Source organism: Camellia sinensis, chromosome 12, assembly GCF_055761805.1.
Source record: "Camellia sinensis isolate YWXY chromosome 12, ASM5576180v1, whole genome shotgun sequence".
Taxonomy (NCBI): domain Eukaryota; kingdom Viridiplantae; phylum Streptophyta; class Magnoliopsida; order Ericales; family Theaceae; genus Camellia; species Camellia sinensis.
Window position 1 is genome coordinate 30,231,279 of NC_138972.1, and position 27,050 is coordinate 30,258,328.

Sequence of the window (27,050 nt, forward strand, 5' to 3'; positions counted from 1 at the left end):
TCCAACATGTTTGTTTTGTGACAACAACTTTACTATCGCTACGACAAAGAATCATGTGCATCAAGGAAGGACTAAGCACACTACAAGAAATTAGTGATTTAGGGACTAATATTTAGAGACCAATTGAATTTAGTCTCTAAAAACCATCTTTTAGAGACCAAAATAAATTTTAAGAGAAAATTATACAAACACCGTATATTCTTTTATGATAGCCCAAAAAAAATTATTTGAAGACTTTTAGGGACCAAAAAAGTTAAAGTTTATGTTGATTTGAGCACTTGACCCCGTGTGTGAGGTAGGCAAAAGCTAGAGACGAATTAATTTGGTTGCTAAAGGTCATCAAATACGCGCTTCACTCGATCAATCCCTCCTCCAGTTGTCAAATACATGCATTCTTAAGCTGGATTCCTTCCTTTACTACAATCGATCTCAGCTAGGGCACAATCAGTCTCAGCTATTTCCTCTGTCTAGGACTCAATCGATCTTCAGCTTCGATCGATCTGTGTGCTCAAAACAGTTAGGACCCAATCAATCTTCAGCTTCGATCGATCTCAGCTAGGACTCAATCGATCTTCAGCTTCAATCCGAATCGATCTTTGTGCCGCCTCGTATCAAAATCAATCTTCACCTCATTTCTGAATCGATTTGAGTTCTTTGGCTTCAATCCGAAGGTAAATAGCGATTTGGTATGTTTTCAATCTCTTTCTCTCTGCACAGACACAGCATATATACATGTACATATCTATATATACATGTACACATCATATACATATCTATATATATACTCCTCTGTATTCCACATATGCTGATTGATCAAGAAATCAGAGTGAACAGAGCTATATAGGTACTTGATTTCATATATATATATATATATATATTGTTGTACATGCATATGCATACTAGATTTGTGCTTTTGATTTTGGCGGTGAAGATTGTTGCTATAATATGTGACTGTTAATGAACTATGGAAAAAGATGCTATGAAGTTACATACAAAAGCTGAATAATGAAAACAATGGCAGAAAATAAACAAAGCAGAACAAGTTCTACAATTGTCACCAACTTTAATGAATTCTAAAGGAGTCCATAAGTTTTTTTTTCTTTTTTTTCTTTTTTTTTATCATACTACAACAAAGGAGAATTAAGTAGAAAAAAGAAAACTACTATACTCAATTGCACTAATTCATCTCTCCTAAGAATTAAATTATTTTCAAAAGTCTAGATAGAATGAATTGGGATTAATGCTTTCTTGAATTCGGCAAAAAAGTGAACAGTCATTTGTAATTGGACAATGCATACTGGGCCACAAATAATAAGCAAGAGTTTAGTATAAACATGCATGCATTTGCTTGATGTTTATGTAGTTTAACGGCTCTACCAAAGGTATATTAGGCACTAAAGAACTTTGGACCATAGATATTAACACACCATAAATCATAACACATGCATCTAATGCATGAAAGAGGGAAACAAGCCTTAATCACATGAGAGCACAAATTAGTAGATAAAGTTTGAAGAAAACTCAGGGATAGAAGAGATTAATAGAGTAAAGGGGGAAAGAAAAAAGAAACTTGCTCAGTATAATCATATACAGGGTTTGAGAAATAAGAAAACCCACAAAAAGAGTAAAAATCACCTCTAAACAGGATGACAGCAAATGGAAATAGTGGTTTTTCCTAATTCTAAGAGACCCTAGATTTATTTCACTAATATTTATTTTGGTTCATATGATTCTAACCACAGACATGCACTACTAGAGCTGAAACTTGACGAATTAAATCCTCTCAAATCTGCTTTTAATAATAACTAGAAGAAAAACATAAAGTTGCACTCTAACATTGAAAGCAGAAATGGAAAAAATGGGGAGAAAAAGCAGAAAAGAACAAACACAATCAGACATACAAAACTTGAAAAACAGGTAAGCTATAAAATCAAAGTTAACCATAAGAAACGAAAACAAATGTGCAAAGTGCAATGTATCAACTCATCAAGAAGATAAAATAATAAATAAACAAACCTCATCAAAAAAGCACATAACAACATGAACAAGTAGCAAAGTATAAGATGGTCTATGAGGGGGTCTATGACCTTGATATATGGACCTTTAAATTACCCGTTGCTTGTAATATAATTGCCTTGCAACATGGAAACTGTTGTGCTTGAATAGATAATGGATGGGTTGTTTTCTTGCTGGTTGAAGAGTTTAATCTCTAGTGTTGTTTTTGTATTGTTGTTGCTGTTTGAACCTAGATTTGAATATTTTGTTTGCAGCTTTGATTTTTTAAGTACCTTTTTTTTTTGATAACTCGTTATCCAGCTCATAACTCGTTATCAAGCTCATTGGACTGACTAATTCGGCCCATTTGATATTTTTTTTTCTTAAGTACCTTAACAAATGTTATTTGGTGTGCCTTGGTAATATATCCCTGAATTTATGTTTGTAGAAAGATAGATATGAATTACATAATCCAAAGTAGATATACATATTAGTGAAACTTCTTCAAGAATTTAGTTGTGTTCCTCCTTCAAGACCACATATAGAAAGTAACAAGATATTGGAATTTAAGGATAATGTCTTTGTGTACTTTGTAATAGGGATTTTGGGATGGATAGGAGTTGGATGCAACTTCATAATAGAAGGTTACATCAATACATTGATGGGATAAAAGAATTTATCATGTTTTCTTGTGATCATATGAAGCCAAGGACGAGTAAGATTTGGTGTCCGTGTAATAGATGCAATAACCGTATCCAAAAAACCATAGATGATGTTGAAATTCATTTGTTTGCGTATGGGGTTGTCACAACTTACACTAGGTGGGTGTATCATGGGGAAGACTTTGAGTTCAATGACAGTGATCCCTTGGAAGGTGAAAATGATGAATATTTCAATGATGTGACAGAGAAATCAAATTTTCCCAATACCGAGGTGCGAGAAATTGTCCATGACATACATAGTGGACCATCCACATTTGCTTATACCGAGGAAGCAGCTAGTAGTTGTAATCCTGACTTGTCTGATGCTCATGGTAGTGAAACAAATACATTTGCAAGATTAATAAGGGATGCAGAACAGGAATTGTATCCGAATTGCCAACGATATTCCAAATTATCATTCATTGTTAAGCTGCTACATCTAAAGATGCTCAATAAGTGGAACAACAAATCATTCACGATGATGCTAGAACTGTTGAAGGATGCACTTCCCATGGGTGAAACACTCCCATGCTCATACAATGAAGTTAAACAAACAATTCGAGATTTGGGCCTTGATTATCAAAAAATACATGTATGCAAGAATGATTGTGTACTGCTTTGGAAGGAGTATGGAAATGAAGATAAATGCCCTACTTGCAAGGAGCCTAGATACAAATTTCATAAAGGTAAAGGTAAAAAGATCCCTCACAAGGCAATTTGCCCCACAAAATATGCCTAAGTGGAGTTTTATTAGCATTGAGGATAAAGAAACACTAATTGCATACCTTCGAGTAAGATAATTTTTTTTTAGTCTAGTTTAATATTCCCTTTTAGTTTATGAATTATGTTGCTTAATATTTTGAAGTGTTTAATTTTATTGGTATGGCAGGAAGGTTTCATTTTTAGTAATGAACCTTATGCTATTGCTTCTATCCTTGGAATGATGAAACTCCAGTACAAGACCTGCTGCTTTAATCTACGCCAACATTTTAGAAGTTTCCCTACGATGGAATCAGCCCTTGCAAACCCACATGAAGATATCGAAAAAGAGGTGTGGCGATACCTGTGTCAATTATGGGATGATAAGACGTACCAGGTAATTGTTGAACACACTTGTAATGCACTTGCACACACTTGAGCTGCTAATGATGCTACAGCTGCTGCTGTGGTGGAGGCTGCTGCTATGCATGTAGCTGCTGCTATTACTAAGCATTTGGGCACTTGGACTTGATTTCTTTTGAATATATTTTTACACTTCATGCAAGAGAAATGTCAGAAAAACAAGGAAAATCGGTTTGAGCTTAAAGTCCTCCATACAACTGGCTCAAAGGCATTTAGAAAGGTGCAATACGATGAGGTAAACAACTGACCTTTAAATCATAGGGTCTACATGGCACTTTTTTTATTTCTTTTATTTGGTGATGTATGTACGCCATAGGATACTAACTATAAAGGTTTTGACAGCGGGACAAGGATGGAAAGGAGCTTGGACTTGTTGATTTGTATCACAATACACACTTTAGTCAGAAAAGGCAAGCATGGGTCCATAATGAAGCTGAAATTAGACATGTAAGAATTTTCTAATGTCAAATATAAGTATTTTCCTATTAATGATTACTTGCCTAAGGCTCATGTGTTGTGAATCTTTAGCACTAAGAATGAACAATGTAAATGATTAGGACTAGATCATCCAAGGGGTTTTTGAGTTACAAGTGGCTACTAGATTATGTCCTTGCTGCCCTGGCTATGTATTTGGTATTTGGCAATATAGAGAAGGCTACCTATTGGTTACTTGCATTGAGAACTACTCACCTGTTCTTAAGTTCAGAAATATTGGAGTGAAAGTTTATGAGACAAAATGGTATGATTTGAATATTTGCAGCATTGTTGCTGCAAGGCTAAGGTTTGGTAGGAGCTTTAACTGTATAGGCATTTGACCTAATAATCCATCTTGGGCTCAATACACACATAAAAGACATACATATGTAAATCAATACACAGGCGTTGTATGCACAATTGAGCATGTCATTAAGGCAAGTGGTAAGCTGCTTTGACTTCTGAACCTTTAGCTGGAAGACATGTTACATAGGTGTGGCAACTGGTCTTGATCTAAGTACTGTACTGGAAACCTTGACACGGTCCAACTTGGGCCTGAGACCATCAACTATGTCATGCATGATCCAGTGATAAACTTACCAAGGGTAGCACTAGAAATGCAACTTATACTAACTCAAATAAACTGGGTATTGTTAATTAATGTTTGCTAAGCGTGAATAATGAAACTTATAATTGATATGCTTCTGTAGGTTGTCTGGTACCTAGAAACAAGGATGGCATGGCATCTAAAAACCCATGTTTGAAGAGAATATTAAACCTGTTAATACTTTAAAGTTAGAAAATTCAGCTTTTGGGAAATGGTTTGTATGATTTGTATGATTGATTTGCTTCCTTGTTAGGAAATGGTTTGAGAATTCAGCTTTTGGGTTCACTCCTTACTATTGTTTCACACTTAAACATTTCAATTAGCTCTCTTAGTAGATAGTGTTGCTTCTATGGATCATTATCGCTTGTTAGTAAATCTTGTGGGATATGGAAATCTTGGTTTGTTTGTGTTAATTATTTGTAGTGTTTGCTGCTCTGAAGTGTATGAGGGATATTACAAAAATGCTTAGACCTGCTATATAGAGAGAGAGATAAGTTTATAAAATATCCATGTTTGCTACTCTAGATTTAGTGCTTCTTGGTTCTCTTTTATATACTTTTCTGCTATTGTAGACCTGCTATATAGAGAGATAAGTTTATAAAATATCAACTCTGAAAGGGTTATTTGTGACTAAATTGTAATTATACCATGCAATACTGATATAAAAGAGCCATTAATCAATGTCTACAAGTAATTATACCATGCAATACTTTTTTTTCTGCTATTCTACCAGTTATTATGTTCTCATCAATGTCTACCAGTAATTATACCATGCCATACTTTTTTTTTCTACTATTCTACCAGTTATTATGTTCTCTCTAGAATAAGTACATAGGAAAATCAATGTCTTCAGTTGCTCTGTTACAATGTATATATAAAATGATTATATTTAATTTCATGAATAATTGTAGAAAAAACTTAAAGAGCGGGAGAATGAAGCTATAGAAGATGGATCTGGCCCACTATCTGATGAGCAGCTTTCCATTGAGGTGTTTGGGCGTAAGTCTGGCTACATAAGTGGTTTAGGTCCTAAACCTAGTATAACAGCATCCGGTCGACGCACTCATGCTGCTCTTGAGATAGAAAATGAGGAAACTAGAAGGGAGCTTGAAGAGCAACGGAGAATCAATGAGGAACTGAATGCAAGAGTGCACAACTTGGAGTCTAATAGCATGGAGGTCAATGCCAAGATTGATTTGGTGCTGCAACAGATTAGTCGGGGAGGTTTTTCTTCTGATTTACCATCATAGTATGTACCTTTTGCTCTAGATAGATCTGTCATATTTATCAATTTAGTGTTTGTTATTTAGAACATTTTATTATGATAACGTGCTTAGATTATGATAACCTTATTGTGTTGATTCTAGGTGACTCACTTTCTTGTTGTGTTGATTCTTATTATAGCTCACTACCACTCCAAGTACACTTAGATAACGTGTTTTTTCATTATTTGTAACTTATTTGATTATGAATGACTATTGATTATTTAATGAGGTTATGTTATGTTGATTCTTATTATTTGATTTTTCTTTTTGAATTTTGGGTTGTAGGGATGTCCAAAGGGTGTCACACCTAAGTACAGCTTGAAGCCTCTTGTGCTAAGGCTGTCTGATATAAAGCCTGATATTGATGTTGAGAAAATGTTTTTTTAGAGATTCTCTTTGAAGAAACTATTGCTATTCTTCATTTCAACTGTTACTACTTTGATTTGAATTTGGAAACTTTCAGTTTTAATTTTTGTGAAATTTTACTTTCTATATACTCATTATGGTTTGGGAATAGAGTGCGTTTGATATGTGAATGTCAAATTTTTTTTAATATGATTGGATGACATTTAATTTTGTGCATTTTAAGCTATGAGATTAAATGATTACAAAATTTTAATTTTGATTTTTAGCGACGAAAATGTGTTGTAGAGAAAGTTATATGTCTTTTAGTGTAACAACCCCAAAATTCGTTTCTGAAATTACCCTTATGTCCTTGTGGGTTAATGCCTTTTTAATTTAATGATATCTGTTTGAATGGAAGAATTATCTGTTGGGTCACGGCTTTAAAATTGAAATTACCGACCTTTACAGGTTCAAAAATCACAATTGAGTACTTGGGTATGTTAATGGGACTTTTTAGACATATTTGGGAAAATTAATTGAAAATCCAACTTGTCTGATTCGTTAATGTACGTTTGGGTGGTTAACTTAATACTGCCAATTGAAGGCCTTAAAGGCTTCAGAAACCAGAACAGATGACATATTTATGATCAGCTCAATTTTTAGGGTTATCCGGGAAGTTTAATTGAAATTCGATTTTTCGCGATTCGTAAGGGCATGTTTGGCCATCTCTACTGTGAAAGCTTATGTGTTTGTTATTTATTTATATCTAGAGACATGATATATGAGTGGGGGAACTCAAGCTAATTGAGCCAAAAAAATATCTAAGGTAGAGAGAGAGGAAACCGGGAAAGGGAGAGAGAGAAGAGAGGCAAACTTTCTCAACATCCATGGAGGCTTGGAAGGTGATTGAAGAGAATTGAAGGAAGAGAAAGAATATTACCCATGGAACTTTACCCATGGAACTTAGGGGAAATTGAAGAGAGCTAAGAGCTAGATAAAGATTGAGCTCGGTATGATAATCTATCTTGAAACCTTGTGTTTAAAGTATCAATTTGGTGAAATCATAAAGATCTTGGAAAATTTAAACCCATTTGGGGTTAAGGTTTTATCTATGTATTTGCTTGAGCTAATTTGAGGAATTAGAAATTGAGTTCTCTAATTTTGTTTATGAGTAGAGCTCAAGCTCATGGATATCATGAAATAAACTTTAGATTATGCAAGAATCAAGTGAATTTGTGAATTGTGGGTTGTGTTTTAAGAACCTTGAAGATCATGAAAGATTAAGCATTAATCTTGAACTTTGAGACAAAGATTGATTTGTTTGAAATGAAATTACACTTGGTTGATGTTAGTTTATCATGTTATGGAGCTATTTTACATGTTTTTGAATGATTTATGTTAAGAACCAAACTTAGGAATGGAAGAACCAAGTGTTGGAGCAAAAAGAGCCATTTTCAAACTCCAAGCTACCCAGAGCCGCACGTGCGGCGGGTCTTCCGGCACGTGCGGCGCTACAGAACCAAAACCAAAATTGAATCTGCTAAAAAAGCACGTTCTCCCGCACGTGCGGCCTTATTTCCCGCACATGCGGGGAGACAGCTCTGTTCAGCGAACTTTGAACAAGCATATCTTTGCATCCGGACTCCGTTTTGAGTGATTCTTGAGCCTAAAATGAAGCCCCGGAAGTCTAGTTTCCAATGGTGGTGGTCTCACTCCCAAATTCTAAATACAGAAATAGTTATGCCCAAATTAGTGAGAGTTGCTCACTTTCTGTCTACCGATTTTGTACCGTTTCTTCGTCTGAACCTTTCTCCTATCGCTTCCTCTTATCTTGAGGCATGGATTATAACCTATGGAGGACTAATGAGTCTAGAACCACCATGGCTATTGATTAAAGAATAAGAAAGAGATTGGTTTTATTCTCATATTCTGTTATGTGCATTATGTTTGTAGGTCAAGACAAGGACATCGTTCCACCGCTTCAGAGACCTACCACTGTGAGTAATAGTACGGAAATGTACATTTTATTTACCATTGATAATTATTGTTACTAATGCTCTGTTCCTTGTAAGTGTTACACGAACATTTATGACGATTGGAAATTAATGTGAACGCTGAAAGATTTGCGTACATCGGTATGACTTGGGAATCATTCTGTTCTGTCAATAATGAATATTAACCCTCTATTATTTATCAGCATACTACGTTACTTCTTAAAGAATAGATAGAACTTATGTTCATCCTTGAGCAATGGTGTCTGCGTGAATCTAAAATTATTCTGTTGTGTTACGTATGGACCTAAAGTCGTTCAGAACCTATGACATGAAGACAAAGGTTTAACGTCATTATGCGACCCACGTTAGAATGTGAATTGTTTTGTCTTTGTTAAGTGTACTGTAATGACATGGTATGACAAGAAATGCTCTATTTTCTGATATGTTACGTTTTGAATCAATGAGTGATTGTCCACATATATATAAGTAGTCATGGCATCCTTAGAACAAGGTCCTTACCCGGGGGTAAAAATACCGTGGTCTTATGGCCCTTGCCCGAGGGTGAGAATACCATGGTTCATGTATGTTATGCTATACTATGACACCATATGGATGATTCGGTCTTTAAGACCTAAGGATTTCTGGTACAGAACTAAGTGCTGTACGGAACTAAGTGCTGATAAACGAGTCACCTCTAGAATCCGTACGAGCCATCTCTTGAGTCCATAAATATATGAACTGAGGCCTATGGCCGTTCTGTGAAAGTTAAGAGGCCTACGGCCGATCTGTGACATGTGTGAGGCCTATGGCCAAACTATGACATCTGGGCCTATGGTCATTCTGTATGATCTGTTAGTATGAAACAAAGTGCTGTACGGAACTAAGTGTTGCAATGCGAGTCACCTCTAGAATCCGTGCGAGCCACCTCTTGAGTTCATACATGCATAAAAAGGGCTTAATTCCATTCTGTTTAAGGGCTTAATGTCACTCTGTTAAAGGGCTTAATGCCACTCTGTTCAAGGGCTTAAAGCCATTCTGTCTAAAGACTGGGCCTAAGGCCGTTCTGGAATTAGTACAGAATCAGATTAACTATAAGTTCTCTGCATTTGTATACCTTGTGATTCAAGTTAGTTATTGGATTATCATGTACTATTATTCATTGAGCCTTGCTCACTCTATTTTTATGTATGTTTATGTAGGTGAGCCATCGGGGATTGACACTAGAATTGTATTGGGGTCAACCTATTTGCCAAGCTGCCTGGGGTACGCCTCCGTGTTGAGGCCTTAGTTTTGATTACTGGGAGTTATGTAATTTTTGTAGTCTTATTTAAGTTTGTGTGAGATCTGTATAATTCTGTGATTGTATATGTAACTCTGGGAATGTATTTAAATATTTAAATCTAATTAAGTCATCATGTATGCACAAGCTCAATGGATGTTGTCTTTTATTGATATTGCTTCCGCTTAAGGCCCCGTATGTGGTTAAATATGATTTTAAAATTTTGTTTCGAGGCCTACATATAGGCCGGTCATGGACCAAACTTTTAGGGGCGGGTTTGGGTCGTGACATTTAGCGACCAAATATCATTGTCATTAAAAATGTCATTATTTTGTTTTTTGCGACCAAATTGGGACATTTTATGACGAAGTATTAGCGACCAAATGTTTAGTCTTGTAAAATTAAACATTTTGTGACAATATAAAATTGGTCGCTAATTGTCATTTTTAGCGACATTTTCAAAAATTTGTCGCTAAAGACTTTCCTAGACGCACTTTTACTGACTGTTTTAGTGACGGAATTAATTTTGTCACAAAAACTATTTAGCGACCAAAATAATAGTTTTAGGAGTCAAAATAATTGGTCGCCAAAAATCTTATATGTTGTAGTGGCATATCGAAATACGCCATCACTTCATTAGAGAAATCATGGCCAAAGAAGAAATGGAGATAGAACATTGCAACACCGAAGATCAAACGTCAGATATATTCACAAAAGCTTTGACAGAGGAAAAATTCAAGCAGTTTTGTAACATGATGGGTGTACAACCATGTTTGAATTAAGGGGGCATGTTGAGAATCTAATTCAAACATGTCCAGATTTGTTTTAGTGAGTCCATTTCATGTTTGAGTTCAAGTTAGTGGTCTTTGACCTATTCAAAGTAGTGGTATGTAGTTTCAGCTTATGTAGGGATTGTGTCAAATTGTGTCATAGTTTTTAGGATAGTTGGTTTAGTGGATAGTGTTAGTTATTGTTCATGGGTCTGTTGCTATTTTTCAAGTACTGGAGTTAATGGATAGTTCTCTATTTAAGGAGAATTGTAGAGTCCAAGTTTGTACGGAAAAAGAATTAAAAAAATTCAGTGTTTCTTTTTCAATCTCTGTGTCTAGCATATATTATTTTTTGTTTAAGAAAACTACCGATCAAACAATGAATAAAAATAATAATCAACGAAATATTCGTTGATAAGAAATCATACAGATGCATAAGTGAAGGTTCTGTAGATCAATAAAAGACACTCCGATCTCAACATATCCATCCATCCATCCAGTCAAAACCAAGTAACCAAAACCAATTTTGGTATTTGATCAGCAGTTTCAAGTTCCGAGTAGAGCTTTAGAAAAAAAAATCCAACTTTACTAGCCCTACTTGGCCTATATAGTTGCGAACAAGTACTTCCCCAGAAGAAGAAAAAATGTTATGACAAATCTGTTTAAGAATTTTTTTTTTTTAAACGGTTTTTTAAAGTGGTTTGAAAGAGAGACCAGTAACGAGGGTTGGGAGTTGCCAACGTCATCCTCCTTCGTCATTCTTCTTTGTCGGTGACGCTATTTCCTGTATGTGAACAAAAGGAATAAGTGTAATGAGAAATCTGTTTAAGGATTTTTGAAAAAGTTTTTTAAAATGGTGTAATTTTGAGTTTTTAATTTGTTTATTATTTGGGTGTATCATAAATTATGATTTTATCTTGAAGGTTAGTTTGTAAAAAAAATATAGTGTATTGAAAATAAATTATAATACTACATAAGTTTTTTAAAAATACTAAGGGTCCGTTTGGGAAGAGTTTTTCTAGGCTTTTTTGGCTATTTTAATCACAAAAGACAAAATAGACTATTTTAGCCACAAAAAATAAAACATCACATCCAACCCATAATCATTACACTCTTCTCTCATAAAAAAAAATCAAAAAAAACCAAAAAATTCTTTCCAAACCAAACCTTTTTAGCCCAGGCTAAAATAGTCAAAAAAAGTAAAAAGTCAACTAACTTCCCAAACGGAAGCTAAAAAATTAGATATACTGAATAATTTTTAAATGTAAATAGAATCCCCTACATCATATTGCGGGCTTAGAAATGGCATGAATAGGGCTCAACAGTGATAGGTGGGCCTATTCAATGGAACAATGGGATCCAATGAAATTAAAGGGAGGGGGAGAGATTGGATTCAAATAGGGCCTTAGATTAGGAGAGAAGAAGAAAAGGAGAGAAGAAAACAGAAACAGAAAATGAGAAAGGAGGAGGACTATACTGAAATATATAGTTAAATTACTAATATAATAAATAATATAATTAGATTCTAAAAATCTATACTTGAAAGTCCCTGAAGAACCAAATATAAATTTCTGAAGAACTTAATTCTCTCTAAATTTTGTATTCAAAATATTACTCTTTACTTTTTCCTTATTTATATAACACCTTCTTTTTTTCTTTTTCTTTTTACTTTTTCCTTTTTTTTCCAATGGGTAAGAAATAATTCGCACCAAAAATATAAGTACTAAAAAATTATGTCTAAAATTTTAACTCTTATATGATTAGATTTACATTAATAATGAATTGGATCACACTTTAATTTTTGTAAATAAAAATTTAGAATATCTATTATTGTTGAATAAACATCAATATTATTACAAACTAGACTAAACTAAAATTTAATTACGTAAAAAAGATTAACAACATATATCCAATTTATGTATGCAACAAATTTGGCAATAAAGTCATGGCCTCACGAGCGAAATAGTAATATTGTGGAAAAAAGAGGCTTGCGGAGACCATAACAAAATAGTAATACTGTGGAAAAAAGAGGTTTGCGGAGACCACAACAAGGTATAAGAATTCAAGACGTAATTTTATTGTGGTTGAAGACTTTCATGTCAAGATCACAAAAAACTTGAAGTTTCTAATCATGAATATATAGGAAAGACTATCTATGCTAGCTCTATTAAAACTAGTGACAAAATCAAAGGCATGCGGGGTATGTTTTTAAATATTGGAAAGACCATTTCACAAAAGAAAAATGATTCATTCACACAATTTTTGCCTCTACAATCTTCCAAATAACGTGACAAGCAAAATTTGAAACGTTGGTCCACATTCAAATATTTCATCAAATTCTCCTTACATGCATTTTGTTTTGCCACCTTATTAAAGGGATCATGGAGAGAAAAATTGTGTGAATATAGCATTGTTTACAAAAATTCTACTTTAAGAAGCTTCCAATTAAATTCATTTTTTTATAACTCAGTCATGCTTTTGTTTTTCCACATAATGGAATTTCGTCTACAAAACCCCCCTCTAATTCGCTTGAAGCTATATGGACCAAAGACTTGTAAATATGGTCGCTGAAGACTCCGATTTGGCAACCAAATATTGTGGAAAAAAGAGGTTTGCGGAGTCCACAATAAAATAGTAATATTGTGAAAAAAAAGAGGTTTGCGGAGACCACAACAAAATAGTAATATTGTGGAAAAAAGGGGTTTGCAGAGACCACAACAAGGCATAAGAATTCAAGACGTGTAATTTTATTGTGGTTGTAGACTTCCATGTCAAGATCACAAAAAACTTAAAAGTTTCTAATCATGAAAATATAGGAAAGACTATCTATGCCAGCTTTATTAAAACTAGTGACAAAATCAAAGGCATGTAGGGTGTGTTTTTAAATACTGAAAAGCTCATTTTACAAAAGAAAAATGATTCATTCACACAATTTTTATCTCTATAATCCTCCAAATAACATGACAAGCAAAATTTGAAACGTTGGTCCACATTCAAATATTTCATCAAATTCTCCTTACATGCATTTTGTTTTGCCACCTTATTAAAGGGATCATGGAGAGAAAAATTGTGTGAATATAGCATTGTTTACAAAAATTCTACTTTAAGAAGCTTCCAATTAAATTCATTTTTTTATAACTCAGTCATGCTTTTGTTTTTCCACATAATGGAATTTCGTCTACAAAACCCCCCTCTAATTCGCTTGAAGCTATATGGACAAAAGACTTGTAAATGTGGTCGCTGAAGACTCCGATTTGGCAACCAAATTTATTTATTTATTTATTTCTTTTCAAGTCAATAAAACAATTTTATAACTTTTTTAGGATAAATTACAAATAAATGTCCTGAGATTTATTTAAAATATGAATTGCTACTTCTAGTTTCAGAAATTACAATACCTTCTTTGTCATAATTCCTCATTGGATAAACTATACTTTGTCTCTTTTATATTTGGCCATTTTCTCAATTTGCTTATTAAAGTTTTTCTTTTCTTTCATTTTGACCCTTCATGTTTCAAATTTTTTCCAATTTACTTATAAAGCTAACTTTTATTCAAAATTAGACCCCAAAAAAAAAAATGTCACGACAACTATCACATAATATAAAAAAAAATGTAGAGTAAATTATACAAATAGTTTCTGTAATTTGCACGATGTGCTAATTTGGTTCATGTTGTTTCAATTTGCTTGATTTTGCTCCTTAATTTAACCAATTGTGTCATTTTAATCCAATAAATAACGATTGTTAAGTTTGGTGGACGAAAAGTCAAACTATGTGTCAATTTGGTCTTTGTAGTTTATATAATGTGTCAATTTGGTCCTTGTCAAAATCGAGCAAATTAAAATAACAGAGACCAAATTGACACATTGTTTAATCTATATGGACCAAATTGACACATTGTGTAGACTTTTCGTCCACCAAACTTAACGACCGTTATTTATTGGGCTGAAATGACACAATCTGTTAAATTAAGGGGCAAAATCGAGCAAATTGAAATAACATCGACCAAATTGACACATTGTATAAACTATAAGGACCATTTGCATAATTTACCATAAATATATTATTATATTAGGATTTGAGTTTGTATTAGAGGTATGAATTATATAATAAAATATTTTATACTACGTGACGGTCAATATATTATTTTCTGTCTAATTTTTTTTTCACAGAAGTTTGCTTTAGGAATAAACTACGCACAACTTGAAAGTGGAATTTATCGTTTATCATTTAAAAGAGTGAACAAAAAAAATAAAATTTCAAACTTTCCTACTATACAATTATAACATTATTATAATTGTTAATTAAAATATATTTATGATATCATTAAAAATTATTAATTGGATTAATAATTAATTAATGAGATTTATCATTTTTTATATAATTAAAAAATTCAAAGAACATGATATAATTTTTATAATCAAAAGGGAAAATTTGTATTTTAAGCAAGTTTTAGAAGTATATTTGTAATTTACCTTCTTTTTTTTTTTTTTTTCAAACACCCAAAAAAAACCCAATAAAAAGGCAATATGTTTTTGGGAAAATTATTTATAAGTCCCATTAGGAGAACTTATTTAATGTGAAATCCTATGCAATTTCTTATAGAGTTTCAAGTCCTATTTAGTTATATTCAACAAGGTCCTTTGAGTTGTGAATAAATGGTATTAATATACTATTATATCCTATAATGGCAAAACCATATATAGGAAATTGAATATTACCATAGATCATATCTATATGAATGTGAATTTGAATTTCAAAATACACGAGCATACAACATTTTCACATTCAATTTAAAAAATCAAAAACCTGGTAAGTTTGCAAAACGTAACGTAACACGTACGTAAACATTAAATACAACAACGTCACAACACAAATTCAAAGAAAAAATACAACCGAACGTAACACGCACAAAACATGACAACAATATAGATGTGGGTTAACATTACAACATAAATGTAGCATCATTGGAGGCTAATGAAAGTGTGCCAATGTATGGATGTGACCATTTCACAATGCGAATGTGTTTTTTTGCATCTGAATGTCGCATCTGATATGGTCACATTACGTTACTGAGAGGGTAATTTTTGGAAAAAATTGGGCCGAGCTGCGAGTTGGGCATCGAGGCCCAAAACGCGTAGGACTAAGTAAGAAGGCCGCAATAGATACTCCGGCCCAGAAGGGCAAAGTTACTCCGGCCTTGGGAAGACAAAGTTACTTCAACCCAAGGAAGTGAAATTACTCCGGCTCAAGAAGAGATAGTTACTTCGGCCCAAAGAAGAGTAAAACTACTCCGGTCTGGAGGCAACTCACAGTTAGGTCGGTCTCAGAGTTAGTCCGGTCGCAGTATGTTCTGGGAAGACCGGTTTCGGAATTAGTCCGGTCGTGACACACTCTGGTTAAGTCGGTCAGAACTTGTTACTTGGAAGTTTGATCTAAGTATACCAAGGTTGAACAGGGGCAGCCGAAGTAATGAGTTAAAGGAGAAGACCGAGCTAAGGATAGTTCGGCCTTCTCTGTGGCTCAGCATAGCCAGTGTTATTTCGGTCGTGTGGTAGTTCGGCTATGGAGAAAACCATCTCACTTGGTTTAAGCAGTGGGGGAGGGTGTAAAAGGATAAGCATTATCCTTTGGAGTATGAATCCTAGGAGGACTCTGCATGGAGAAATACAAGTCCTACCAGGATTGTGCCACGGGAAACTTATAAAAGCCTACAAGCATCACCTTGGAGGAGGTAATTGAACACAATCTTTCTGAAAACTTAGAGCCTTGTCTATTTGTCAAGTTTTCTGACTTAGGCATCGGAGAGGTTTCCGGCACACACCCGCCGGCTAGCTCACGTTTGTGTTTTCAGGTGACAAAGCGACGTCGTACGGAGGAGCGTGGACTTGGTCAACAGGATTATACGAGGAGAATTATTTCCTCCCCGTACAGTTACGTTTATGTAGGTGTCACATTACGTTTCGAAAACTTAATGGGTTTTTAATTTTTTTTAATTGAATTTGAAAATATTGCTGGTTTATGAAAAATAGTACATCCATATATTGACACAGTTTCATTAGCCTCCAATGACATTGCATTTAGGTTGTAATGTTAACCCACATCTGCAATTTTGTCATGTTTTGTGCGTGTTACGTTCAGTTGTATTTGTCTTTGAATTTGTGTGGTGACGTTGTTGTATTAAGTGTTTATGTACGTGTCACGTTACGTTTCACAAACTTAATAGGTTTTTAATTTTTTTAATTCAATGTGAAAATGTTGCTGATTTATGAAAAATGGTACATCCATATATTGACACATTTTCATTAGTCTCCCATGACGTTACATTTAGGTTGTAATATTAACCCACATCTATAATGTTGTCATGTTTTGTGCGTATTACGTTCGGTTGTATTTTTTCTTTGAATTTGTGTTATGACATTGTTGTATTCAATGTTTATGTATGTGTCACGTTACATTTCGCAAACTTACTAGATTTTTGATTTTTAAATTGAATGTGAAAATATTGCTTGTTCGTGTATTTTGAAATTCAAATTCATATTCATATAGATATGATTTATGGTAACATTCAATTTCATATATATGGTTTGCCATTATTTATTATATTAACAACTAATATTGAGGGTATATGTGTATTTTGAAATTGAAATTTACATTCATATAGATATGATCTATGGTAATATTCAATTTCTTATATATGACTTTCTATTATTTATGATATTAACAACTAATATTTAGAGTAAATGTGTCAACAAACTTTTCACAGAACTTATGAGAACATAAATTTTTTAGTGGGATCATATGTAGCATAAGTCTCTCTAATAGGATTTATAAATAATTTTTCCTATATTTTTTTTTATTTACTTGTGAAAATTTGGCAAAGGTTTTTTCCTCCATAAAAGTCGAACAATAAAAAAAAAAATAGTTACCAATTCTCATCAATTTATCACCATTTAAGACTTTAGTCCGCAATCTCAAGATTTGAATCCGCAATCCCATAGAATTTATCAATAATAATTTGTTTTTCATCGCCTTAAATCCGCAACCTCGTAACATAGTCATGCTACACAACTGTTAGGCCAAAGAACCTGTTAACTTTTAGGTCCCGTTTGTTTTCAGTGATAGAATAAAAGGGATTGATAGTGAAGAATTGTTAAATTATTTTTATATAAAATAATAAAACAAATAAAAAAATATAAAAAATTAAACATTAATATTTAAAAAAGAATTCCCAATATACAAAAAATAAAAAAAATAAAAAATTTCTAATCCCCTCACTATTTTTTTAATATCATCTTTATCTCCTCCTTACCAATTCCCCTTCCAAGAGGACTACTAATACCAAGGGATTAATAGTCCCCTCCCCATCTCTCAAAACAAACACTCCATTAATAATACTAATAGATTAATAATTCCAATCACATCCCTATAACCCCAAACAAGCGGGCCTTAGTAAAGTTTACCAAAAGTGTAATAAGGGTTCTAGTTAATTTTATCTAGTTAATTTTATTATCATCATATTAGAGAGAGAACGAGAGGTGAGAGAAATTAACTCTGAAAAAAATGATGGAGAGAGACAGAGGGGAAGTTTAAATCACCAAATAATTCTCTGGAGATAGAGACCTGAGGGGAAGTACATATTTTTTCAATTACCCCTTTAAAATTACGAAAAATATTATTTTAAAATTATTTTTCCATTTAAATAATATTGATTTTTATCTTCATACTTATATAATTTTGATTGAAGAAAATCAAACTAATAACTTATGAGATGCACAAGAAGTGCCTACTGATTATTCAGTTGAATACAATAATACACTAATAATTTGTGAAATAAAAGCTAGACTAGATCATTACAAACAATATTCGTGGACCAAATTGAAAAATTTCGGAATCTCCTAGATGTTGATTTGTGATTATGTATCAATTTTAAGCAGTATATAATAATCTCAATCAAACAATCAAGACAAATCGACACAACAATTTTAACGTGAAAAAATCACAATTGGAGCACCTCCAATTGTGATAAAAAACCACGGGCAACAGCCACAAAACAATCCACTAAGAATATATAAAGGAATTATACAGGTATACTCTCAATTACCTAGCGAATCCACGCCCAAATTGAACCAACCCCTATGTGCCTCTTCCAGCCCCGTTTTCACCTCGGAATTGTCTTGACGATGAGCCACTCCAGAATCCACCAAAGCTTCAGGCTCAAATTCTTCAGAATCCACCGAAGAACAACTTTCTCTTTTATATAGAATGAACAAACAAACCTTTGATGTATTCTTCTTAACCTATGAGTTGAATACTCAATTAAACATTAAAGAAAGCTAGCAAAATATCCCTAAATATAAAAAACTAGCAAAATATCCCTATCAAATAGTTTTAGTAGAGGATTAATTATTGATGTAGAACAAGTAATTAAAGAATTTTTGGAATAATTCGACGAATAAAAAGTAAATAAAAAGTTAAATTGAGGGTAAAAACATTACTTTTGTGATGAGTTTGAAAGCCTCCCAAATTTTGTATCTTCCTTGTGGATTTAAAGTGTTTTTTTTGTTACTAAAATGATATCTAACCTTATGTAATATTTTTTGGTGCGTACACAATACATTTGCACTTAGTTGCTTCGCTCTAAATTGTAACAAGCAAATTCTTAAACTTTAAGTTAAGTTTCAATATTACTCTTCCATCCACTGACATTAATAAAATTGACATATGAACCACACATGATATTTTCATGTCAAACATCTACACTTTCACCAAAAACGTAATTTGTAATTTCAATTCACCCCCTACAATATAAAAATTGAATTTAAATTACACATTTTAAAAAAAATTATATAAAAATTCCTGATGCATAATTTTATTGTCATTGAGAATTTCAAGTCAAAATTAAAGAAGATTTTCTTAAAACTCCTAATCAATATTTGAGAAGACTTTCTATGCAAACTTTTATGAAAATTAGTGACAAATCTAAGCATGTGGGGTAGATTTTTTAAATGCTGAAAGACACATGTCACAAAATTCTAATTTTTTATGCTTTCAATTAAATTTCAAAATTTCTATGACTCTAAAAGCCATGCATTTCTTTTTCCACGTAATTTAATTTCGTTTACAAAAATCACTCTAAAGACTTTTCAACGATCCATTTTTTTCCACATAAAAGACTTTTTAGGGTCACAAAACATTCTTATTTGGCCCAATCAAAAAAAATATATTATTAATAATAATAACAATGTTGTTTGATACAACTTATTATAAATTAAAAGTTGATAATTTAAAAATAGAAGTCAAAAGAATCCTATCACCTAATTTTTAGAAATCTATGTTTTTTCAACTTATTTAAGCTGTTTTTACCTAATAAAAAAAAAGAATATAAGCAGAAGTTGTACCAATAATGGCCTCGTTTGGTAGAGCTGTGGAAAAATAATTATAGATTATAATTTAATAGATTATGACTTATAGCTGTGAACATAAGCTGTTAACCTGTTTGGTGCAGCTGTGGGATTATGGATTTAAGCAGCAGAATAGTGTTTGGTTAATAAGCTGTAAAATAACTTTTTACTATATAATTCTCGTTTCTGCCCTTATATGATATAAAAATAATTATTTTGTCATTTTTTTCAATTTTAATTTTAAAAAAATTATTTCATTAATAAAAGTTAATATAATTAGTATTAATTAATATAAAAATTGATACATTTGATAAAAAATGTAATGGAAGTATTATTGTTGCAATTTTTTTCCATTATAAATTAATTAGTATCAATTAATTACTTAATTAGTATCAATTAATACTAAAATTATTAATTAGTATCAATTAATGGTTTAATTAGTCTCAATTAATACTAAAATTATTAATTAGTATAAATTAATATTAATAATTAATTTTTATTAGTATCAATTAATATTAATAATCAACAATTGTTATTAATTAGTATCAATTAATAATTAATTCATTACAAAAGTATACAATATTAATTTATTAATAATTAATACCAATTAATATTGATTTTTTAATTAATATTGATTTTTTTCTTTTTTCTTCATAAATATACAATTTTTTATTTTTTAATTAATATAAAAATATACAATATGAATTTATTAATAATTAATACCAATTAATATTTATTTTTTAATTAATATTGATTTTTTTTCTTTTTCTTCAAAAATATACGATTTTTTATTTTTTAATTAATATAAAAATATTCAATATGAATTTATTAATAATTAATACCAATTAATATTTATTTTTTAATTAATATTGATTTTTTTATTTTTTAATTAATATTAATATTTGGGTATTAACGAGGGCATTTAAGTAATTTTAGCCCCCCACACCAACTGCGTGCTTAAGTCAAAAATTTAAGCACCTCCTGACCAGCTTTTGAGATAAGTTGAGAAATAGCTTGATTTAAGCTATAAACTGGTTAACTTAAGCTGTACCAAACACAATATTTTAACTTAAATTAAATTAAAAGTTGAAATAAACAGCTTAAATATATGCCTATAAAAATTATAAGCAACTGCACCAAATAGGCAAAAAAGAAATTTACCCAAAGTATCTTCAGCCAAAAAAAAAAAAAACAACAACAACAACAACAATAATAACAACAAAAATAAAATATTTACCAAACCTCGTCAATTTATAACCATTCAAAGCTTATACTCCAGTTTAATAAAAGTGTAATAAGAGGATTACTAAAGACTTACGTAAACATTTTATTAAACTTTTAAATTAATTTTATTGAAAAATCAAACTTATAACAAAAATATAAAGGCATATTATATTGATATTCCTTTATTTTGATCCTTGTGTCATTTTAGGCTCTGTAATTTCACTTGATTAGATTTTGACCATGAATTTATGATTTTGTCTCAATTTAGTCCAATTGATACGATTGTTAGCATTTTTTAATAAAAAATAAACACATAAGTGGCATGTGTCATGATTTAAAGGGAAAAATTTTAAGTTTACTCAACTCAGTGAGTTGACTTCAATTAATTCGGTGATAATATTTTGTCAAAAGCATTAACGGTATTATTAATTTGACCAAATTGATATAAAATCTAAAATTGAGTCAATTAAAAGTATATGGACCAAAATGACACAATTGACAAAATATAAAAACTACCGGTGTAATTTGTCCAAAACATAATTTTATGGTTATCCAATCAGGATTATTAAAGATTTATTTAAAGTTTATAGACAATATTATAAAATTTATTAATAAAATCAAGCTAGTGACATTGAGAAAAGACTTCAAGCTATATTTTCTAGTACTTAAAAATTTATGACAAAAATTCTAATTTGTGAAGCTTCCAATTAAATTCCAATATATTTCCACTAATTTTTGGAGTGAAAGCTAGATCAATACAACCAATATTCGAGGACCAAATATGTGAAGAAATTTCAAAGGACCAAGTGCTAGTTGAAAATTATAAGATTAATACAGTGACAAGAGCTTTCAATTTTTCTTTGGATTTCTTTTCAATTATTAATTTACGGTTGGTTTGAATTTTCGTAGGTTAGTCATCTAACTTGATATAACAATTTGGGTTGAGTAATGCTACACATCATGAAAAGAATATCATGAAAAGTTTCATGAAACAAATCCAATGGTGATTGTATAACATACAATAAAACATTACAAACACTATAAACTAATCCAAGGGTGGAGATTCTTCATGAAGACTTTTCATGATACTTCTTTCATGATACTTAGTATTCTTGATTTGGGTTTGGGGGGTCTATTTTGGGATCGATCTTGATAATTCAAATCACTCACTTTTTGAGATTCGTTGAACATAAAATTCATATAAAATATTAAGGTGATCGCAGATCAATAGTTATATCTTTGAATAACATTTATATTACAAAAAATAGATGTTATTCTTGAATATATATTTATCGTCCATTTTTGTTAAAAAACAAATGTGATTGAAACATATAGTTACTGATATCTAATGATCTTGATTTTTTGTATTAATATTCTACTCAACAGGTCATAAAAAAATGAACAATTTAAATTATTGAGGTTGACTCCAAAACAAGCTTACTAAGCTCAATTACTCTCTCAAGTTGAATGGCTAACTTGAGAGAACCCAATCTCATTAATTTATTTATTATATTGATTGAGAAGGGAGGGTTTGCACCAATGAAACAATTTATAAGAAACTTCCTTCTTCAATTCTCTCGTTGCTCGTCTATCCATCGCTTTCTTCAATAATGATGTACAGTATTTTGAAAGGTTTTCATATAGAATAATGTTATATATATATATATATATATTTATATCATTTTTGTAGATAGAATTTATATGAAATGATGTCATTTTGTAGTCCTTTTGTTTCAAGCAAAAACACCTAATGGTAATTTATAATTGCAAAAATATCATATTATATTATTTTTTAGTTTTATTTATAAAAATTAAGTTTTTGAATCATTTTTGTTTTCAATAATATAGTTAAAGCTTATATAGTTTATTATTTTTTGTTTGAAGAAGGCTTGATCCATTAAGAAATATGATCCAAAATATCATTTTACGAATGTGTTAATATGTAATATTAAATCTATTAATTTTAGAAAATCAAAAAATCCTATGAAAACAATAAATGGAAAATGAGGAATCACTCATGATGAGTAAGAATGATTTACTAGGACTTGAAATATCTAAAACCCTTAATAGTATATTAAACTATTAATTATTTTTTTATGCATTAGATTATTTCTTCATTTCACAATTTTTCAAAATAAAAATAATTTTATAAACCCTTTCTTACGACTAATCTAATCCTTTCTTTCATTGTTAAAAACAAACAAGACATTATATATGTTAATCAAACAGGGCTTGAGTTAGTCATTTCACTCTCTAATGTTAGTATACTGATAAAATTAAAAAAAGAAAAAAAATGTGAGGATATAAATGGGGCAATCTAATAATTCTACGTCCAAAGTACTGGTTTCGAATCATCCATACTCATTTCCTCTATCCATCTTCTGTTCCATTTATGATTTGAAGATTGACAACGTAGCAGCCTGAGATGAATGAGATAAAAAGATGAGTACAGAAAAATAGGTACAAGAGATCCGAAGCCCATAGTACCCAAGACTCAACACCAATTTTTTTATTCAGTCAAGCATGCTATTGACACAAGGCACCAAATAGGAACAGTATTTGTGGTCCTTTATTCAGGCACTGTTTGGAAAATGGCCAAATCATTTATAAAAAAAATCTTTTTAAATCATGTTTGATTATGAATTTAAATAGTGATTTGAAAATGAAAACGAAAATGGATAAAAAAATCTAGTTTATATTTTATTATATTTCTCTTATATTTGCCTTTCTTTTTTCAAATTTTTTTTACCAATTCATGATTCAAACACAATTTTATTCATAATACAATGATGATTACATTTATTTACTAAAAATTATATATCACCTCAAATGTTAGCATTATATTATTAGCAATAAAACTGAATGCTATGCTGAATACTAATTACATTTATTTACTAACAGTAATTTATCATCTTATATATTATCTTTATATTAGTAATAAAATTGACCGAGTGATGGAATCCATTAAACTAATACAATGATAATATGTGAGACTATACAATGACAATTTTCAATTTATATTTTTTTATTATTGAATTATTATTAAGTTATAAAAAGGAGAGTGCATATAGAAGAAGAATCATATCCAATTCCTTCTCTGCCACCCAATACTGGTGTAAGAATGGGTTTCTTACTATCCAATTATCAACTCACAATATGTATCTTGTATTCCCTAATTTTGTGCTTGTCTTCTTCTGCACATCTTTGCCATAATGACGAGAGCACTGCTTTGCTCCAATTTAAGCAACTCTTTTCCTTCGATTGCCACAGAGATAGTCCTGTACAATGCTCCAGTGATGTTTCTGCTTCATTCACTGATAATTGGAAAGAGGGTACAGATTGTTGTGCATGGGATGGGGTCACATGTGATAACACCACTGCTCATGTCATTGGCCTCGACCTCAATTGTAAGTGCCTATATGGTACCATCCATCCAAACAGCAGCCTCTTCAATCTTGTTCACCTTCAATACCTCGACCTTTCTGTAAACAACTTCAATCACTCTCAAATTTTACCTTCCTTTGGCCGTTTCACAAATTTGATCCGTCTTGACCTCTCTTACTCCTATCTTTCTGGCCCAATACAATCATCAGAAGAAGTCTGGCAAGGGAATAACTTCTCCAGTAGCATTTTCCACTTACAGAAATTGCAGGAGCTGTGGTTAAGCGGTAACAGAGAACTCACGGGTAAACTTCCAAGTTTTATTAATGAAACTCGCCGGCACCTTACGGTGTTGGCTCTCGAAACAACAGGTTTCACCGGAGAGCTACCTAATTCCATCGGCCAACTTGAGAACTTGCAGGAGCTATACCTCGATGAGTGCAATTTCTCTGGCACGATTCCGAGATCGCTTACAAACCTCACGCAATTAATTTGGCTTACTCTTACAGACAACAATTTTGAAGGCCCAATTCCACCTTTTTCTAACTTCTCGCTACTTCAAATGATATATTTCTCAAACAATCAACTAACAGGTCCCATTCCCTCTTCCTTGTTTTATCTTGTGGACCTTGACTCTCTTGCTCTTTCGTCAAATAATTTAAGCGACACCGTTGAGCTGGACACGTTTGCAAAGCTTTTTAATTTGTATTATTTGGATCTTTCAAACAGTGGTCTATCATTGACCACCACCAACTCCACTCCCTCTTCTTTCCCATATATTGAGACATTACTATTGCCGTCTTGCAATATAAGAAAAATTCCTGAATTTTTGAAAACTCGAAAGGAATTTTTGGTGATGCTAGACCTTTCAAACAACCACCTAAATGAAGAACTCAATCCACTCTGTAATCTTCATTCTCTTAAATATCTCGATCTGTCCAATAACGAATTTTCTAGATTAATTCCTGCCTGTTTGGGGAACTTCAATGGAAATTTAACCTCGTTAAATTTGCAAAGAAACAATTTCCATGGTAGCATCCCTCAAACATTTGGATACGCAAACATGTTACAGGAACTTGACATTAGCCACAATGGATTGCAAGGGGAGCTTCCAAGATCATTGGCGAATTGCACAAACCTAGAAATTTTGAATTTGGGTCATAATTTCATAGAAGATACTTTTCCATTTTGGTTGGAGAACCTGCCCCAATTGAAGATTATTGTCTTGCGAGATAATAAATTCTATGGTCCCGTAGGACAACCAAGGAAGAGATTAGCCTTCACCAATTTACATATCATTGACATGTCTCACAATGAATTTACAGGTACTTTGCCATCAAAATTCTTTGAGAGCATGCATTCAATGATGATGGATGATGAAAACAAATCCTCCTTAAATTATATGCGCACTGGTTTTGGTTATTATTCAGTGACCATAATGAATAAAGGACTGGAAATGGTATTTGTAAGGATCATCACCATCTTCAAAGCTATTGATTTTTCGCACAACAAGTTTGGTGGGAATATTCCAATAGCCATTGGAAGACTTAAAGCCCTTTGTGTCCTAAATTTTTCAAGTAATGGTCTCACAGGTCTCATTCCAGTGTCCTTGGGGGATCTAACTGAGCTCGAGTCCTTAGATCTATCCCAAAACAAGCTCTCTGGTGAGATACCTCAACAACTAACGAGTTTGACATTCCTTGAAGTTTTTGATGTCTCACAAAATAATCTAACTGGGATTATACCACGAGGTCAACAATTTGAAACATTTTCAAACACTTCGTATGAGGGAAATATTGGATTGTGTGGTTTGCCATTGTCAAAGAAATGTTGGATTCTCATAGGAGCAGAATCGCCATCATCATCCTCTTCAAGCCACGATTTTAAATACAAACTTGATGGTTTTGAATGGGAAGCGGTGTTAATGGGATATGGTTGTGGAGTAGTAATTGGTTTGGTGATAGGAAGTTGCATCATTCGAAGGAAAGAAAAATGGCTTGAGAGAATTTTCAGAGTGAAAATGGGTCATCAGAAGAACAGATCAAATGAGGTTAGGTATCGACATGGAACAAGATGACATGTTCAGAACTAAGTGGAGCCTATTTGAAGTAAAGGTACTACCATGTTTTCCTTTCCATTAAAGCTGTTTGTTTTTATTTTGATTGTGAACCATGATACCCCTTTTCATTTCCTACTTCTATGTTTCAAATTTGACACTCATGATTGACTGCTAGAATATATAGTTAGTTATATGCATGTATGTGAGTAGAAAGATAATAGATTACATGCAAAACAAAATAAATAAATAAATAAATAAATTTGAAGAAATTGAATTCACAACTCTATAATTCCAATCCCCTGAAATAACAAATTTAGATCCAAGTCGAGGAGAAGAAAAAAAATGGTAAAATAATTCATGCTAACAATAGAAGTTATGAACAACATGTTTTCAATATGAATTTATATACATGTTTTCAAGTCAAGTTAAA

General features: G+C 31.9%; 1 protein-coding gene and 1 long non-coding RNA gene across 2 annotated transcripts; both read left to right on the plus strand.

Annotated features, from left to right (window-relative positions):
* Positions 1-4,158: 4,158 nt before the first annotated feature.
* On the plus strand, positions 4,159-6,671 carry LOC145804106 (uncharacterized). The gene is made up of 3 exons (XR_014345706.1): positions 4,159-4,265; positions 5,811-6,148; positions 6,450-6,671. It is a non-coding gene; the product is annotated as an uncharacterized LOC145804106 (long non-coding RNA).
* A 17,630-nt stretch (positions 6,672-24,301) lies between these two features.
* On the plus strand, positions 24,302-26,638 carry LOC114312446 (receptor-like protein 6). Its single transcript, XM_028258668.2, has one exon. It carries the CDS (start codon positions 24,302-24,304, stop codon positions 26,636-26,638), a length of 2,337 nt encoding a protein of 778 aa, XP_028114469.2.
* Positions 26,639-27,050: the final 412 nt, after the last annotated feature.

What these genes read in the sequence shown, in the direction of transcription:
- LOC114312446 (XM_028258668.2), top strand. Translation starts at nt 24,302, where the DNA reads ATGGGTTTCTTACTATCCAATTATCAACTCACAATATGTATCTTGTAT.